Source organism: Gracilinanus agilis, chromosome 3 (assembly GCF_016433145.1).
Source record: "Gracilinanus agilis isolate LMUSP501 chromosome 3, AgileGrace, whole genome shotgun sequence".
NCBI lineage: Eukaryota > Metazoa > Chordata > Mammalia > Didelphimorphia > Didelphidae > Gracilinanus > Gracilinanus agilis.
The window spans coordinates 654171991-654191432 of NC_058132.1; the positions used below are offsets into that span (position 1 = coordinate 654171991).

Consider the following 19442-nt stretch of genomic DNA (forward strand, 5'->3'; position numbering starts at 1 on the left):
ATTGGTAATAGTAATAATATATAAAAGTAATAATAAATAGTAATGATAATAGTAATAACTATTAATATATAACTAGTCTATACTAATTTAACTAGTAAAATATAGTATTATTAGTAGCAATTAAAAATAAAGGTAATAATAAACAGCAATAATATTAGTAGTAACTATTAACAATGTAACTAATACATACTAAGTTAACTAGTAATAATATAGGAGTAGTAATATTAAGTAGAATAGAAGTCATATTAAATAGTGATGATATTAGCAATAACTATTAAAAAACAATACATTAGTAACAGTACTAGTAATGTTATTAATATTAGAAGTCATAATAAATAATAATAATACTAGTAATAACTATTAATACATAATTAGTGTATAATGATTTTACTGGTAATAATATAGTCATAGTAATCTTATTGAAGAGCATAAAAGTCATCATAGTGATGATATTAGTCATAACGATTAATAGTAATAATGTAGTATTAATAGTAGTAACAATAAGTCATTTCATTTCTCTTGATTTCAGCTACCTCATCGGTAACATGGTGGTGGGGGGACATTGTCAGTGTTGCTTTGAAATGAATGAATTTACATGAGGTTGCTTAGAGTGGATCAGGGGCTGTTTACCATTTTGAGTGTCAGTCAGTAAAGTACCTACTACATGCCAAACACTCTGCTACATGCTGGAGATACAAAAAAAAAAAAAAAAAAAAAAATGGTAAAAGACGGCACAACTGGGTGGCTCAGTGGAGTGAGAGCCAGGACTAGAGATGGGAAGTCCTGGATTCAAATGTGGTCTCAGACCCTTCCTTGCTGGGTGACCCTGGGCAAGTCACTTCATCCCATTGCCCAGCCATTACCAGTCTTCTGCCATGGAAGCAGTACATAGTATTGATTTAAGACAGAAGGTAAGGGTTTAAAACAAATGGTAAAAGAGAATAGAGTCATTTTGGATGCCTTCTCAGAATCATGTTTTATTTTCAAAAATTCATAATTGGAGATGCTAAATTTCAAGGAGAAGTTAGTGAAAATAAAGAGGAATTTTTTCCCCCATCCACGTTCATAGATAGACCCCCTGAAATTTATCCCTGGACCCTTTCACGTAGAACACGGACCGCAGGTTCTGAACCTCTTTGCTGGGTCTTTGTGGTCCACATTAGCATGAAAGCCCTTGAACTTAGGAATCTTGGCATCTGTCAAGGATCATAAAATTGTAGGTTTCGAGGTGGGAAGGAACATTACAGGCTGTCTAGTCCAAGGAGTTCCTGACAGAGATAAGAGAACGGAGGCCACTGAGGTTACTTTGGTGACCTGCCCACGCTGACAGAGAGTAAACAATGGAACTAGAATTCAAACTCGGCTCCTCCAACTCCCTTTTTGACCCATTTCCCACTGTACCCTGCTGGTAAAGTGTGGATTCTCCTCCTTTTGGAGCCTAGATGAAGAGCCAGTGACTTGTTGCCTCCTTCCTCTATTTCCCTAGAGTATTTTGCCTTTGCTTTGGGTACTTCTTATGGGGTCCCAAAGGCTTTGGGACATACTCTGAACTCTACCAATGGGGTTGAGGAGATGGAGGAGGGAGGGTTGGCCCAAACCTGCCAGCTCTCTGAGTGCTGACCCCACAGGGGAGATGGAAGTCTGCAACAACAAACCAGATAATCAAGGGCAGAACCAAACATTTCTATAGAAATGTAGAGGAAGCAGGGCAGATTTTGGCCTTGGCACAAAGTCCCAGATCAAGAACTAAGACTGGAGATGGGAGTAAAGAGAAGAAGGTGTAGAAAGAAAAGCAGATCTCTTCATGTCACACAGAGGGGGTGGCTGTTGGTATTATGAGAGAGAAGAAAAAAGAAGGGAAATAAATACATAAGGGAAGAAATGGGGGAAACGGGTAAGTCTAGGCAAGGACAAAAGGCTTTATTGACTACTCAGCTGTGTGCCAAGCATTGGGCTAATTGCTAAAAAAGAAAGACCCTGTCCTCAATGAGATCACCTCCTAATGGGAGAAGACAACATATAGAAGGGAGCTGAAAAGCAGGTGTGGAGCTGTGGTGGGGAGAGATCTCAAGAGAAGGGATCCAGATAGGGGCACGTTGACTCCCTTAAAATGGACATTCCTGGGAGGAAATCAACAGTGAGAGCTGGCATGGCAGAGGGATGTTCCATTGTGAAAAGACAGCAGAGTCATGGTGCTGAAGTCCAGAAAGTCAGAAGCATGGCAAGAGAAGAAGGAAGGCAGAACTTGGGATTTCTCATAATAAAAGTGCCCAAGAAGGCTATACCAATATGGCAGAAAAAGGAATGAGAAATCCCATGAATCTTCTGATATAGATAAGGGAGGTCATAGTGGCCTCATTAGAGCTTCCTTTGATTCCTCTCTAAAAGACCACTTCCTGCAAGGAACCTTTTCTGATCTCCCTCAATTTTAAGTGATTCTCCTTGTTGATTATCTCCAATTGGCTCCATATAGATCTTATTTGTACATAGTTCTTTGCATGTTCCCTCCCACATTAGAGTGGGAGCTCCTTGACGGCAGAGACTCTCTTGTTTTTTTTTTGTGTGGCCAAGACTTTGGAACAATGTCTGGAATACAGTAGGTGCTTAATAAATGCTTTAATGACTAGTTGATACACATTCTGTTTGGTGTAGAAATAAATTATTCTCAACCAGAAAATAAGGAACAGAGAGAGAAGAAGGGAGGGTTTAAGGGGAAATAGAAAATAGAGTTGGGCTGGGAATAGTCACATTAAAAACTAGTTTCAGATGATAGATCTAAGAGGGGTGTGTGTGTGTGTGTGTGTGTGTGTGTGTGTGTGTGTGACAAGAAAAGGGGAAAAAAAGGTATGAACCAGTGATGAGGGTCTCAAAGAGGAGGGACAGTGGAGGGAAATGGAAGCACTTCAGTTATGGAACACCAGGGTTGATCACAGTTCTTTTTTTTAAACACTTTCTTTGCAAAGAGGGGATGGAGAGCAAAGGGAAGAACAATAATGAGTTACATCAGGAAGATGAAACACACAATTCGGAATCATAAGTGGGAACATGAATTTATCCATAGAGTGAATGAGGTTAGTGAAATGGATGAGAAAGCAGGACTCAACAAAATGGTATTGAAAAGAAATGCATTTGAAAAGTAAAGATGCACACTGTTAAAAAGAAGGCTAGAGAACAATTTTTGTGCTTTAGGTAAATTCAAAATCAAGGGCAGCAATCAAGATTTTCAGCAGAAGACAACAGTAAAAATGGGTACAATGAAAGGTAAAGAGAAAGACTACATTATGCCCCAAAATATTAAAAAAAAACATCAAATGATACAAATACTATATCTAGGTATATATATGTGTGTGTGTTTATATACATATATATATGTATATACATATATATTTGCTGAATCTTTGCATAATAATAATAAACCTATTTTTACCTTTTTACTTTAAATATATGCATATATATTTATATATAGTATTTATGTTACATATATGTGTATATTTATATAATATGCATGCATGTCTATATATCTGAATAAACATACACATATATACATAAGTACATACTAAAGGGACAATTAAATGAATTACCAGGAAAATAGACAGAAAAACTACATAATAGCTGGAGACCTCATTTCTGATGCAGACGTGTAATAAAAAGATATAATGAAGAAGTTACAGGATATAGTTTTAGTCTAAAATACTATGCATTTCTGAGAACCACTAAATGGAAATAGAAAAGATTACGTAGAGAGGCAAGAAGACTAAACTCTCAGTCAGGAAAACCTAGGTTCAAATTCTGCTTCTAACCCTTATTAGCTGTGTGATATTGTGCAAGTCATGCAACTTACCTAGATCTCAGGTTCTTCAACTATAAAATGAGGAAGTTGGAGTCACTGACCCCTAGAAGGGTTCTTTCAGCTCTAAATTTGTGATTCTAATATAAAACCATTATTAAAATATTAACTCAAATGGAAATTGAATCATTTATCCTAAATAATTGAAAGGTTAATGAACAAACCATACAAACACTCAATGATTTCATTTAAAGAATTTTAACAGGGAGACAAAATACTAAAATTTGGGAAATATGACCAAAATAATCTTTAGGTGGAAAACCAACATTCATCAACAGAAGAGAAGGAAGAAAAGCACAACATTAAATTTGGTACACAACAATGAAAGTAAAGGAAAATTAAATCATTGAATTGCTAACTAAAACCAGAAGCTTTAGAAAGAAAACTGTTCAAATAAATAAACCCTTATTAGCCAGTCTGATTTTTTTTTTTTTAGTAAGTGAGAAGGGAAAACAAAATTGCCAATGTTAAAAAAATGAAAATGAGAAAAAGAGAATCATTAGAAATCATTTACAATTATGAAATAAATGAATATAATAATATAAAATGTCCAGATTTGTAAGATAAAAGAAATGAATAGCTTAAATAACCTAAAACTAGACAACAAAATCGAGCAAGACATCAATGTAAAGAAGAAAGGGATTTAGTAGAAGTAAATCTCAAACTATACTATAGAGTAGGAGTAATTAATTCTATTTGGAAACTGGATAATAACAATCACGGCTAAATTTACATATTGCTTACCATGTGCCAGGCTCTCTGCTAAGTGCTTTCCAATTGTTATCTCATTTGGTCTTCACAAGAAGAGAGGTAGGTGCTATTATTATCCCTATTTTACAAATGAAGAAACTGAGGCAAACAAAGCTTATGACTTGCTCCTCTAATAATGTCTGAGGACAAATCTCAACTCAGATCTTGTTGACTCCAGCACTCTATCCACTGTATCACCTAACTACCCCCAGGATAGTTGTCAGTAGAACCTATTAGTCAGAGAACATACAGAATTAACCAAATAACTATAGTATTCAACTCCATCCAAAAGAATCCACTACTGGCATAAGAACTGATTATCTTACAAAAATTGTTGGGAAAACAAAAAGCTATTTGACAGGAATTTGTTTTAGACCACCATATATAACAATTAACTCCAAAAGGATATAAAGCCTAGAAATAAAGTCACATCATAAACCAATTAGTGGAGTAGGAAAGGAGATAACTTTTCACCTTTCTGGATAGGGAAAGACTTCTTGACCAAACAAGAAAGAGGATATATCATAGGATATAAAGTGGACAATTTTACTAAATAAAATTGAAAAGCTTTTGCATAAACAAAATCAATGCAATTAAAATTACAGCAACTTTATCTGATTTCATATATATATGTATGTATGCTATAATTTTTTTTTCCCTTCCAAGTTAACTGTTTCTCTTCTAATTTGGAATAATACCCCCAAAGAGTGGTATCTACTCTTGTACTTAGTGATACTATTATCAAGCAGATAACCCAAGGACCTAAAAGAAAGAGGGAAAGGACTAATACATACAGAAATATTCATAGCAACCTTTCTTTTTGGTTGCACCATAATTCTATAAGTATAGAAAAAGTAATGAAGGGAATGCCTATCAGCTGTGGAATGGCAAAATGAATGAAATGGAATCTAGTACAATAAACAGTGATGAAAGAGAAGGATTCAGAGAAACTTTGCAAAACTTGTATGAATGGATGCAGAATAAAAGGATCAGATCCAGGAGAATAATTTACCCAATGACTAAAACCCTGTGGAGAAGAACAACTTTGAAAAACTTATTAATTCTGACCAACATCATATCAAACCATGACTCCTAAGGACAAGGAGTAAGTGAAGGCTGCAACCCTCTTTTGCCAGAGAGTTAACTCACTCAAAATTCATAATTAGTAATTTTCAGACATTCCACTTATAAGTTGGCTTTGCTTGACTCTGTTTATTTGCATAGGGAAGAGGGTGGTTTGGATAGGGAATGGCTAGTACTAGTGATGCCAGAGGAAAAGTAGTCAAAGGAGTCTCATGGAAGCATTTTAAAAATGCATTGAAGAAAACAAAAGGAAATTCACAGGGAGACACCAAGAGATCCGTTTTGAAAGTAATATTTGGGAGCTGCTGTTTGGTACAATGGATAGAGAACTGGACTTGGAGTCAGGAAAACTCAAGTTCAAATTCAGCCTCAGAAATTTCCTAGCTGTGTAACCCTGGGCAAGTCACTTAATCCCAATTTGCCTCATTCTTTCCACTCTTCTGCCTTTGAAGTGATACTTTAGTATGGATTGAAAGACAGATATGGGTTTAAAGATGAATTTAGGGTCAGGAAATCCAATGATTGTTACTCAGGAAAAACCAATATTAAAGACTGGCAGCAGAAGCTGAGGGGGAGCACTTGGCTTTCCAAATCCCTCCTCAAAAGTATTCTATGAATAAATAAAACCATTTACTCCTCTGTCAAGCTTTTTGGTATAATTGTAATTAAGTCCATGAAATGAGTTGCATTGCATTAAGTAAATAGTGTCTTGGCCTCTGGTTTTTGAGAGAAGATGTCTGAAAATGAGCAGTTATGAATACTGACCAAACTCTTAGATCCTGGATCTAGATCTGGGACCCAAAGACCATCCAGCCAAATGCCCTTTTAGAAAGACGAGGAAATTAGGCCAAAGGATGTCAAGTGTGGCTAATGGTAGCAGACAGCTTACCAGAAATCTGGGTGGTCTTCCCTAGAATTGGGAGACAGGGTGTAGGTTGTAGGATGAATGGGAAAGAAGGAAAGAGGAATATTTGTAACTTAAGGGTTAAGGAGTCTGCCCACCAAACAATATTTTTCCAAGCAGACATTTGTTCTGCTTAAAAATAAAGTTCCCATTGCTACTACTCTATGTTTATTCAGGCTTCAGGGCTTTCCTCATTACTTTCTAAAGGAACTGAAACAAAATGTGTTAGAAAAATCTATTTTATAATTCCCATCAATCCCTGAAAAAGCCCATTCCTCTAGTTCTATCAATCACTAAAGAAAAACGGTGGCCAAATCCAATAAAATTAAGCCTAGGAGTAAAGAGTAACTGCCAGAATCTGAAAGTGTTGCATCTTCATTTGTGAATCACCATGTAGTTTTATTTCATTTCTCCTTTTCCCTTGAGTTTTCTACTGAATGTGCATAGCCCCTTTGTCCCCAAAATCTTTTTTTTTTCCCTAAGTGGAACTCTTCTGTGTGTTTTTAAAGAAAGACCAAATAAGAACAGCCCCTTTTACTGATATAAATGGATAAAGACAGTAATAATATGCTTCATTAAAAAAAAAAAAGTGACCAGTTCCCTACCTTGAGGAAGAAATCCCTTTCCTTGGCCTTCTGAGATTCACGTCTGTTGCTGTTGACATCCAGGGCATTATGAGGTGAAAATAAAACTGTACCTCCTCCTCCCAAATGGAAGGGAACACCTACAAGGGGCAAGAAGAGTAGCTTGAATTGTTCAGCGAACTGCCAGTCAATGTACATTTTCTCAGCCACCCCAAAAAGAATGTAGGCATTGAGTCTTCTATCTTAGATGATTCTTTTCACGTAGAAAAATCAGATTTGAGAACAAATAGATCCTTTCCAGGCAGCCAACTAATGGGGCCTTTCAAAGGGCTCGTCCCACCCTAGCAGTGTTTGAGGGTAGCATATCATGGCCAGATTGCTGTCACTGGGAATGTCCTTTTTTTGGGAGAAAAATAGACTTTCTGGGTTCTATGATGATATCCATCTGGTTTCAGATGAGCCCATCAGATCCTTTAAGATAACGACTTATTTGGTCTGTGAAGCAAAGGAAAAAATAATAAGACAATGAGCTGCAAAGTTTTCCCCCAGTGTTTGCACTAAGAAGCATTTAGAAGTGGTGCTAGCAAAAATGAACGCCATTCTTCATTGCAGGGGGTTGTATGGGAGTCTGTGTGTTAAACTGGGAAATTTTTTTTTAAATCACTTTAAGAAACTGGATACCAAAACAATATTAAGTCAGCTGAGGCAGACAGGTGTGGCTGTGGAGAGAGGTTGGAGAAATTCAGAACAAAGTACAAAACATCATTAAAGGACAAAATGGAACCATTCTGACCAGTTTGAGAGACGCATGGCTGCTTCCCATGGCCCTCTTCCAAACACACGGGCACCCCCAGACTTCAAAGCCATGTCAGCCCAGAGGAGGTCCAAGGGATGAGGTGCAAAATGAGAATCAAACCCCTGATAGGAGATCAAAGGGAGGTTGATCAAAGAAACAACATAAAAGTACCGAGGGCCAGCTTCTTGCTTGGCCCATGCTCCCAAATGTTCATCAGAATACAGAGACCCCTTTGAAGTCTTTGGGAGCTCGGAGCTTCGATGAGCTCTGGGTCATGGGGAAATACGAAAGAACAGGAACAGAACTGTGGAGGAAGCAGCCAAGGGGCTTCTTTCACCAAGTCTTTCTTCAGGAAGTATGTTTGCCTGATGACTTTGGGATGACACTCACCGATGGCAAACAGCTTAAACACACCAGATGTCAGATGGCCATATTCCATGTTAATAAAGAAACGGAGACTTGTACTTCTTCATGAAATATGGAGCCGTGTCAGTGAGGCATTGGGAACAAAATGGGAAATTCCATTTGTCTTTTGGAGCTGGATGTTTTACCTGGTGCCAGAAGGTGTTTAAGAAAGGAAGGCGACCTTCCTAAAGAGGCAGGAAGATGGGGGTATCAGCATTTTATTATATGAGAGAGGGCTCATGACAGACGCCACCCACTTTCCCAAAGAGGATAGACAATGAAATCAGAGCAGAAATGGATGCAGCCCCTCCAAAATTCAATTTAAGTAATAGAGGCATTTTCTGAGAGATGATGCCTCAAATGGGCTCCTGAAATATCTTTGCTTAGCACTCCTTCCAGGTTTGAATTTCCTGGCAATTTGCGTTAAGTGTTAGCTTCGTATGTTTTTAGAGGCTTTTCTCGCTCTTGGAGTTTTTTTATGGTTCCTGCCTTCTTCTAACTACCTTGTGCCTTTATCTCATTCTAAATTCAAGGCTCCTTGCTCTGTGGTTCTTATTCCACTTCCTAATGGTGACGTGAGTCACAGGACCCCTGGTATTTGAGTGCTTCACCTCTCTAGGGAGCTATCCCCCATGGCTTTCTTTATCTGTGGAAAGAGATAAATTGAAAGAGAAAAAAGGAGGCAAACTCTGTGGTCTCTTCCACAATTCATTTGTCAGATGAGTATTTGGGATGTGAACTGAGCAGGTAAGATTCTAGTGTGTCCAAGGTATTGTCTCAAGGAGCTTAATATTCTGTCGTGGAAGAGATGAAAAGAGCATTGTAAATCTGGCCTCAGACACTTCCCAGCTGTGTGACCCTGGGCTAGTCACTTGACCCCCCATTGCCTACCCTTACCACTCTTCTACCTTGGAGCCAATACACAGTATTGGCTCCAAGACAGAAGGTAAGGGTTTAAAAGAAAAAAAAAAAGAGCATTGTACCAAGGAGGGAAGGATGATGAGAAGGAAGTTCAGAGGGAAACACAGAAAAGCAGGACAGCTTTGAAAAGGAGCAGGTGGAATTTACTTTACATACATATAGGTGTGTAACTATACTTAAAGCAAACTAGATTCACCATTGAGTAGAATTTTTAAAAAATTTCTGCTCTGTATAGAGAAGTATTCCCTCTTTTTATGTTGGTTAAACTCAGAATTTTTAAAATTGCATAAAAAGGAGGAAAAATAATGTTTTAAAGACAATAATAGATCTTTAAAAGAAGACTGATCCAAGGAGGTGGGGCTGTTTAGACCAGAGAAGTGAAGTGTAGACTCTCTAGGGGAAGATGATCATGGTCAGCAAGTTTTTAAAGAATTATCTGGCACAAGAGAGATAATAGAAAGGAAGAGTTGGAGAGCCAACAGAGCTCTGTTCAGCATGGTGACCGAACCTGAGTTCAGACAGTTGATGGGGAAGCATTCTTTCCTCCTTTCTGCAGAGTGTCAGTACCAAGTGATGCTGGTGCTGTTCAATTTAAGGCTATTGCCCTATGTGGTTACAAGAAAGGATTCTATTGTAGGGGAGCCATGGGGAAGTGGCGATAACAAACACAGACAAATATGCATCAGTAAAATATTTATTGAATTATTTAAAGGAGAGATTAGACTTGGTTTTTTTTATTCATCCCTAGAGGTCAGAAGTAGGACCTATTGGTGAGCATCACAAAGAGGAGAATTTGGGCTGGGTGTTAGGAAAACTTCCTAGCACTTGGAGCTATCTCAGAGTGCAATGGGCTGTACTCCTCTGGGAGGTCATGGGTTTCTCTCCTTAAAAGAGACCATTTATCCCAAAGCTTTATGATTATTTGTTGGGTGTGAGTAGAAAAGATTATTCTTTAATGATGGATTAGTCTGGATGCCTGCGGAGATACCTCTTGCCTCCGAGACTCCCCAGATCCTTGAAGGCAGAGTCTGTTTTCATTTTTCCTTTGCCATCCCAGGTCCTATCCATGCACAATAGGCACTTTCCCCAGATTTATTGGCTTAGAGAGAAGGAACTACCTATTCTGCACATAGGAATTATTTGAACAATTGGATCCAGAATAAACGGAGCTAAAAAGGACCTTAACCGCTATATAATATCCCTTCTCATTTTCCAGATTAGAACATCGAAGTTCTAATTGAGTGGCTTCCTCAAGGTCACACGCAGCAAGGATCTGAGTTCAGATCTGAATCCAGAAAGAACATCAACTTTCTGACTTAATGCTGATGTCTGACATAGCCGATGGCTTTCGAGGCACAGCTTTTCAGGGTCTCTTCTCACTCTCCCTGCTCCCACATTCTGAGAAATCTATGGAGCTACTGTTTTTTTACTGAGTGTTTACATAAAATATTTGTTTCTCTTGTATTTTAGCTGCTCGGCTGATTCAGAACATGGATGACACCGTCAACCCTTGTACAGACTTTTTCAAATATGCCTGTGGAGGCTGGTTAAAGCGGAATGTTATTCCAGAGACCAGCTCACGTTACAGTAACTTTGACATTTTAAGAGATGAACTAGAAGTCGTTCTGAAAGGTCAGTGGATTTGTTTCTGGGTACCAAATGTTTCTTTTTTGGCTCATATTATTAAAAAAAAAAAAGACAGCAATTACAGAGCAAATTGCAAGCAACATTATGTTAGGACCCAACTCAGGCCACTTGGAAAATAGCCTGAGCTGTGAGGAATATTGATGGATTCCTTCCATTGGGAGATAAATATCGATGATGAGAAAAAATTACAGTTGTACAGTTGAGTTTGAATCAATTCAAAATACTTTTTTTAGGCTCATCAAATTGTAGATCTGGAAGACCTTTGTTTCACCCTCCTCATTTTGTGGAAGAGGAAACTGAGACCTGGAAATTTTGTCCTGGGTCTTAAAGAAAGTGTCATTTGAGATTTAAAATCTAAATCCTTGGACTTCCTTCTTCTTGAGGACCTATTCAAGGGAATAGAAGCTATCTGTTTGTTTAAGGGCATGTGCTTAACCTATCATTGCAATGATAGTCAAGAAGATTGGGCTGAGTGACCACTTTGTATTTTTCTAAGAAAGAGTCATTCCATAATTCCTATCACCTCTCCACCAGGGAAATAGTAAAACAGTTCATTTCCTGAGTCAGTCCCAGGAAGACTCCAGAATGAACACACAGCTTTATAGGATTTGACATTTCTCTGGTTAGTTCAACCCAGTTCAAACTTTTCTGCTTGGTTGTAAGTTTTTGAATTAAGAGAGAATCATATTGGTACTGAAATCTATATCCTCAGCCCATATCTCAGAGGCCACCAAGTCCAGCTCCCACAGTTTTGCAGATGAAGAAACAGAGGCCCGGGGAAATCGAATGATATGTCCGAGGTCTCATCGGCATTGAGCATCCCCAGGCTGAATTCACACCCCAGATCCTCTGATTCCACAAATAAGGTTCTTTCCATTGTTCAACAACTTGGCATATCCATGGGCCCCCATTTTTCTCTCCCGAAAGGTTATTTTGTAAAAGAATAAGTTTTTACATTTGGTGACCTCAACAAGCAATTCCTTAACAAGGATCAATCATATCACTATAAATATGAATTATTATATTATATAGTATGTATTATAATTCCATGTTATATGTAATAACATGTATCCATTTATTATAACATAATTATGTGCTCACATACATTATATTATGACAATAGTATAATGTAATGTGCATATTCCTTTACAGTATAGTTTTGCATGATAATTATGTCATAACTTCATTATTATGTAAATATTCGTTTATTATAATGCAGTTGTATATTCTATGTTCACGCGTGTATTATATGGTTTCATGTTATGTAAACTTATGTTATAATATGGTTATATTTTAGAATAGAATCAATACACTCATTTATTTATATATTCCTACATGCTGTAAGTTCATATCATAATATGATGTGTATATTCATAATACATTGTAATTTCACATTAAAGCATAATGCATATATTCACGTACTTTATATCATAATTTCATATTATAATACAAGTGACAAATGAAGATGATCTTTAAAGATTGTGAGGGATTTTTTTTTTTGGCAGTCCAGATCTATGATTTTATCAGATGGGGAAGTACTAATGTGTAAAGTCCCTCCACGATACAGATAGACAACTCTGCTCTAATTCGTGGTCATCAAAAGGACCCGATTTGATCCTGGGTCTTCCTGACTCAGTCCACTCAACACTCTCATTCCCCTGAGAGAATGTCAGCTTCTTGAGTATGGAGATTGTTTCCATTTTTGTCTTTGTTTCTCTGACTCAGGGGTCAGGCACTGACTCAGGTGCTTCAAAAATAAGTCCTTGGTGTTTGATTGAGTCCAACTGTCCTGAGACAAATCCACTTGGCATTTGGGGATCCTTTCCATTTTTCTTTAGGCTTGTTTTGACTTAATCTTCATGGGAAACAACCATTGTCAAAGCAGATTAAGATACAATGGGTTTGTTTCAATGCCTACACCCATACATATTTACTTGGTCCTCTTGATTTTGAAAGAGGTTCCTCCTAGACCTCAGCTGAAGGAGAAAAGTCTGGGTCTTCAAAGACAAGGTGTAAATTGAATCTGGGGAGAATATCTAATATAGTTATAAAATTGAGTTCAATTCAATTCAAATAGCATTTATTTTGTGCCTATAAGGCATGCTAGGCTTGGTTCAGGTGATATAAATAGAAAAAACTATCCCTGCCCTCAAGGAACTTACCTTCTACTGGGAGGAACCAGGTACACATGTAAATGATGTCAAATATATATAAAATGAATGTAAAATAATATCTGGGAACACTAACACCTGGGAGAACCTAGAAAGTTCTCTTAGAAGAGATGACCCTTAAGCTGAACTTTGAAGGGTGCTTGGGGTCCGAGGAGGCAGAGGCAAAGTCATGGCAACAGCCGATGCAAATGCCTAGAGGTTGGGGATGAGCACTGATGTCTATTTAAATGTCCTCTTTCAGATGTTCTTCAAGAGCCAAAAACTGAAGATATAGTAGCAGTACAGAAAGCCAAAACATTGTACAGATCCTGTATTAATGAATGTAAGTGTCCTTCCTGTGACCGTTAGTTCCTGGATTTTATTCAGAGCTGGGTATACTTTGGGACAAAATTATTCACTGGTTTCCTCTGGACTTCCTTTTCTCTTTCCCATTTCTCAAAGCTGCCATTGACAGCAGAGGTGGTGAACCCTTGCTAAAACTCTTGCCAGAGATCCAGGATTGGCCAGTTACAATGGACAACTGGGAAACCGTATATGGTAAGGAGATTGGCATGCAACATGTATTTGTTACCAAATTCAAAAATCATTTCCCATTTGCTTCCATTTTCCTCATACATGTCTTTACAAACCTAACTTTGCCTTTCATCCCCACAGGTGCTTCTTGGACAGCTGAAAAATCCATTGCGGATTTGAACTCTAAATTTGGGAAAAAAGTCCTGATCAATTTTTTTATTGGCACAGATGATAAGAACTCCACAAATCATATTATTCATGTAAGTCCTCCCCCACCCCACCCCCCCATTGGCATGGTCTAAAGCTTTCCTTAGACTGTCATAAAGCTGACAGTGATCTCATTGCTTTCTAGAATGATCTCATTGCTTTCTAGAAATACGGTATTTGTTCATTTGTATTTTGTGAGCAAGGCCCTCATAAAATCCATATCTGGTCTGGAATGCTGGGGATTCCCACGAGAAAAGTTTCTTCGGTCATTTATTTTATGGGGTGGCTTTTTAAGCCTTATCTTCTGACTTAGAATCAATACTGCATATTGGTTCCAAAGTAGAGGAATGATAAGGGCTAGGCAATAGGAGTTAAATGACTCAGCTAGGAAGCTTCTGAGACCAGATATGAACTCCTGAATCTCAATCCACTGATCCCCCTAGCTGCCCCCTAATCATTTATTTCACATACATTTCCTCCACGCCCTGGCCTCCCCAAGGTTTTTAATGCTAATCACAGAAAGTAAAGGAATTCTGGGCCAGAAAGAATGGTGAAATTAGTCGATAAGCTCTTAAAGCACAGGTTCCTTTTCATAAGTAAAGATGAGAACAACTAAGGGTCCTTTCCAAAGGAATTTGGAACCCAATTTTTCCTCCGTCCAAAGAAAAAGCTTCAGGATCCTTTGAATCATGCAACCAAAATGTCACATGGTAGTGCTGTAAATGATTGAATATTGTACCCTGGCCCACTACTCTTGGAAATCATGAACTGCAGATATAAGATGCAAAACCCTCCTTTCTTTTCTTCCTTTTATTTATTTTTATTTATTTTTTTTATTTGAAATTTTTTATTTAATTGATTTAGAATATTTTTCCATGGTTCCATGATTCGTGTTCTTTCTCTTCCCTCCTCCCACCCCTCTCCCATAGCCAATGAGCAGTTCCACTGGAAAATCCTCTTTTCTTTTTTTTTTTAAACCCTTATCTTCTGTGTATTGGCTCATAGGTGGAAGAGTGGTAAAGGGTGGGTAATGGGGGTCAAGTGACTTGCCCAGGGTCACACAGCTAGGAAGTATCTGAGGCTGGATTTGAACCTAGGACCTCCCGTCTCTAGGCCTAATTCTCAATCCACTGAGCTACCCAGCTGCCCCCAAATCCTCTTTTCTTGAGAGCATTTAAGTCAAGTCTAAAAACTTCAGAAAGGGTTTTGTATTGATGATTTAGAAACAGAGTGAAAGAAAACATTCTGGGGTCCTGGTCGAGAGCCCTTCAGCATCTTGCCAGGCTAATCATGCATTGTCCTGTGGTCTCTCCAACGGCCAGATTCACCTACTGCCTATTCTCCTACACTTTAGCTCCCACCTCCATGCCTTTTCACAGTCTACCCTTTGTGCCTAGAATTTTCTTTCTTCTCTCTCTCTTCTTCCTTTAAGGCTCACCTCAACTACCATTTTAAAAAGGCAATCCTGATTATCCCATCTCTTTCTTGCCTCCCTTTACAAATTGATAAGTTTTTTTTTCTGTACGTCATAGAGTTACTTCTATGTGAAAATTGGATTTCTCTAGTCTAGAGGTTCTTGATTTTGTAAAATTTTTTTTTTGTAAATCTGGGACCCAATCTCAGAATAAACATCAAATATATCTATCCATCTATCTATCTATCTATCATCTATCCATCTATCTATCTATCTATTTATCTATCTATCTATCTATCTATCTAATCTATTTGTATTATAGGTTTTTAAATTTCAGGAAATTATAATTTCAGACAGCAGTTAGTGAAAATGAAGATATTTTTGTTTCCTGTCAAAATTCACTGAGCCCTTTAAATCTATCCATGGAGGCCTGATGAAAAACTCCTGTGGTAGGAGCAGCTAGGTAGCTCAGTGGATAGAAAGACAGACCTAGAGATGAAAGGTCCTGGGTTAAAATATGGTCTCATACTTCCTAGCTGAGTGACCCTTGTCAAGTCACTTTACCCCATTGCCCAGCCCTTACTGCTCTTCTGCTTTGGTACCAACACTTAGTATTGATTCCAAGACAGAAGATGAGAGTTTAAAAAAAAAAAAAAACCTGTGGCAAATCTCTGGTTCATATTAGCATCAAAGTCCATGAACTTGATAAACTTCATATAGCTAGAATAAGGCTAAAAACCCTTGTTCTAGAAAATTGTGATCTTCTTGAGATCAAGAATATACTAAGGAAAGGAAAGAGGGAAGGAAGGAAAGAAGAAAGGAAGACAGGCAGTCAGGAAGGAGGGAAACATTTATTAAGCACCTAAAATGTGCCAGGCACTGTGCTAAGTACTTTAAAAAATTATCTCAAGGGGCAGCTAGGTGGCTCAGTGGATTGAGAGCCAGGCCTAGAGACAGGAAGGAGATCCTGGATTCAAATCTGGCCTCAGCCACTCCCTAGCTATATGACCTGGGACAAGTCACTTGACCCCCATTGCCCACCCTTACCACTCTTCTGCCTTGGAGCCAGTACATAGTATTGACTCCAAGATGGAAGGTGAGGGTTTAAAAAAAAAAAAAAAGAATATACTATCTCACTTGCCATTCATATGCCCAGAACTTTGGGCAATAATTGGTACTTAGTAGATACTCCATAAATGCTTCTGGGTAGAATACATTCTAGTTTCTTGACCCTTTTTCCAAACCCAAATAGTTATTATGTAGTCTATATGACTGACCCCATGGATTATGGTAGAGGGAATAGAAGTTTCATTTCTAGCAATGGCCCTCCTTGGGAACAAATGTCAGAATAGCAGAAGGAGCCTAGGGTGTGGATTCAGAAGATGTGGGTTGGAATCCCATTTCTGCCACTGGTTTGCTCTAGAAACATCTTCCCTTCTCTGGCTACCAATTTTCTCATCAGTAAAATGGGAAGGAGGAAAGGAATTGGACATCATGATGTCTACAGTTCCATCCAGCTCTAAAGTTGATGAACTCATGATATTTTCCCCAACAATTTCCTCTCCCAAATACTCTTTTTTTTTTTGTTGTGGTTCTAAAGGGAGAGCCCTTTTTGGGCACTTTGAGAGGGTAGGCATATAGGACCTTAGTGGGTGAAACTTGGAAAATCTCACATGGGCAGGCCTTCTACAAGGTCTCCTGGTAAGTCCCCACCATCATCTCTGCCTAGAAAATGTAGGCTCTGGGCTGAGTTGGGGCAGTGATCATAAGAATTCTAATTTGATCACAATCAGTGGACTTGTTTTCTCTAGTTCTACACTTTACCCTAGGAAGACAGGTCAAAGCCAACCTAGGTGATATTTTTGATTGTATCAGATCATGACAGCAGTATTTAGCTTAAGAGTAATGGGGGCTCATCCAGTTTAGGGCCATGTAGGGGATTAGCTGCTTCCTCCACTCTCTTGTTAGGGTACCACAGCCTGAACCCAAGGAATGATGGCCAGAAAAGAAAGAGGCAGTTCCCATTTCTTTCTTTTCACCGTAGAAGTAACCTTAGAGGGCTCTCCCCAAAGATTTCCATTGCCATTCCCCCCCTCCCCCCCGAATCTCAATACTCAACCCCAAGCAAGACGAGAGGCACCATGCTTATCTTTTCAGACCATCTAAAACAATTTAGTCCTTCCCTGGGCTCCAGAGATTTTTGTTGCTGAGTTGTCTCAGTCGAGTCTGACTCTTTGCCACCCCATTTGGGATTTTCTAGGCAAATCATACTGGAGTAGTTTGCCATTTCTTTCTCCAACTCATTTTATAGATGAGGAAACTGAGAAAAATTGAGTTAACTTGCCCAGGGTCACACAGCTAATAAGTGTTTGAGGAGAGATTTGAACTCATAAAGATGTTTTCTTGATTCTGAGCCCAGCTCTCTATCCACTGCGCCATCCAAGTGCCCCAAAGGTACCTGTAGTATTATTTATAAATGTGAGGTATGTGATGGCAGTTTTCAAGTATTTAAATGGCTGTCATGTGGATGAGCAATTAGACTTGTTCTGCTTAGCCTCAAAGGGTAGGATTGGAAGAAATGTGGGGTGGAAGCCATCGAGAGATGGATTTGGGCTCTAGGCAGGGAAAAGTTTCCTAAACCTTTGAGCTCTCCAGTGGTAGAAGAGGTTGCCTTGGAAGGTCCTGGGTTTTCTGTCATTAGAGGATGTTAGACAAAACCAGGGTGGTGATGACTGGGTTTGTTGCAGCAGGGATCCTTTTTCAGGTAGAGGTTGGATGAGTGGTTCCATGGCAGCTTCCAATATGGAGCCATGATTCAGTAATTGACCACCTTGGACTGTTCCAGTGCCACATTGACATAGAATCACTGAATTCTAAAGTGGCAAAGAACAAAAGAGGTCATCTGGTCCAGCCTCTAAGTGAAAAATAAATGCCCTGAGAGGCATGCCTGGGATGTGCACAAGAGTGAACAGAAATTCTTTATCTCCTGAGGGTGCCCATCATGCCTTGGGGCAGCTATAGAGTCAGAGGATTTGTGTTCAAGTCCCGGGCAATCAATCTCTCTTTTTATCTTCTTATAAACCTCAATTTATCCATCTGTAAAGTGGAGGAGTTAGACAAAATGATCTCTAAAAGTCCCTTCCAGTTTCAACCCTATAAACCTATGACATCAAGCCAAAATTTGTTTCTCATTTCTCCTCATTTCTTTGAGGAGAAAATGTCTGTTAAAGACAAAAAGAAAGAAAGATGCCCAAAGACAGGCAAGGATGCTTTTATGAAAATGGAGAGTCTGGGGGACAGCTGGGTGGCTCAGTGAATTGATAACCAGGTCTGGAGAAAGGAGGTTCTAAATTCAAATCTTACCTCAGACACGTCCTAGATGTGTGACATAGACAAGTCACTTAACCTTCATTACCTAGGCTTTACTACTCTTCTTCCTTGGAGCCATTATACAGTATTGATCCTATGATAGAAAAGAAGGGCTTTTTATTTTTTTTATTTTTATTTTTTATTTTTTTGACTGGGAATAATTTTATTCATTTATTTATTTAGTTTGGAAAAATTTTCCGTGGTTGCATGATTCATGTTTTTACTTTCCCCTAAGGAAGGGTTTTTAAAAATGTGGTGTCCAATAGTATTTAAATGGTTTGTTTTTATGTATTTTTTAATAGATTGATCAGCCTCGACTTGGCCTGCCATCACGTGACTACTATGAATGCACCGGCATATATAAGGAGGTAAATATATGTATTCTTGTATTCATAAAGTAAATCTTACACGAATGTGGCAGTGAGGGTGACACAGTGGATGGAGTGCTGCATTTGGAATTAGGCCAACCTGAGCAACACTTCTGATCTGTACCATCCTGGGCAAGCCACTTAAATTCCGTCTGCCTCAGTTTCCTCATCTGTAAAATGGGGATGATAATAAGAGCATCTATTTCCCAGATTCATACGGATCATCTGAGATAAGATATATGAAGCACTTTGTAAACGTTAAAGTCCCTATATAAATGCTATGAATTTAAATCTATATTGGAAAAATTGGGGCCCAGAATAGTTTTTTCTTGTATGCTGATTCTCCAGTGGATTCTGTAGAACAGACAACAGAAAGTCTTTAACAGTCAATACATTCAAAAGGTAACCTCCATAACTAAACGCAAAGAAATCAAGCTTCACCACTCCTTTCTTTCTTCCTTCC

At 38.5% G+C, this 19442-nt stretch overlaps 1 protein-coding gene across 1 annotated transcript in view; it reads left to right on the top strand.

Moving 5' to 3' along the window:
* Positions 1–19442, top strand: part of MME (membrane metalloendopeptidase) — a 139158-nt gene that overhangs the window by 41233 nt on the left and 78483 nt on the right. Inside the window, 5 exon segments of the mRNA XM_044670911.1 lie at positions 10761–10922; positions 13350–13430; positions 13550–13645; positions 13763–13881; positions 18914–18979. Coding sequence (XP_044526846.1) covers positions 10761–10922; positions 13350–13430; positions 13550–13645; positions 13763–13881; positions 18914–18979 — 524 coding nt within the window.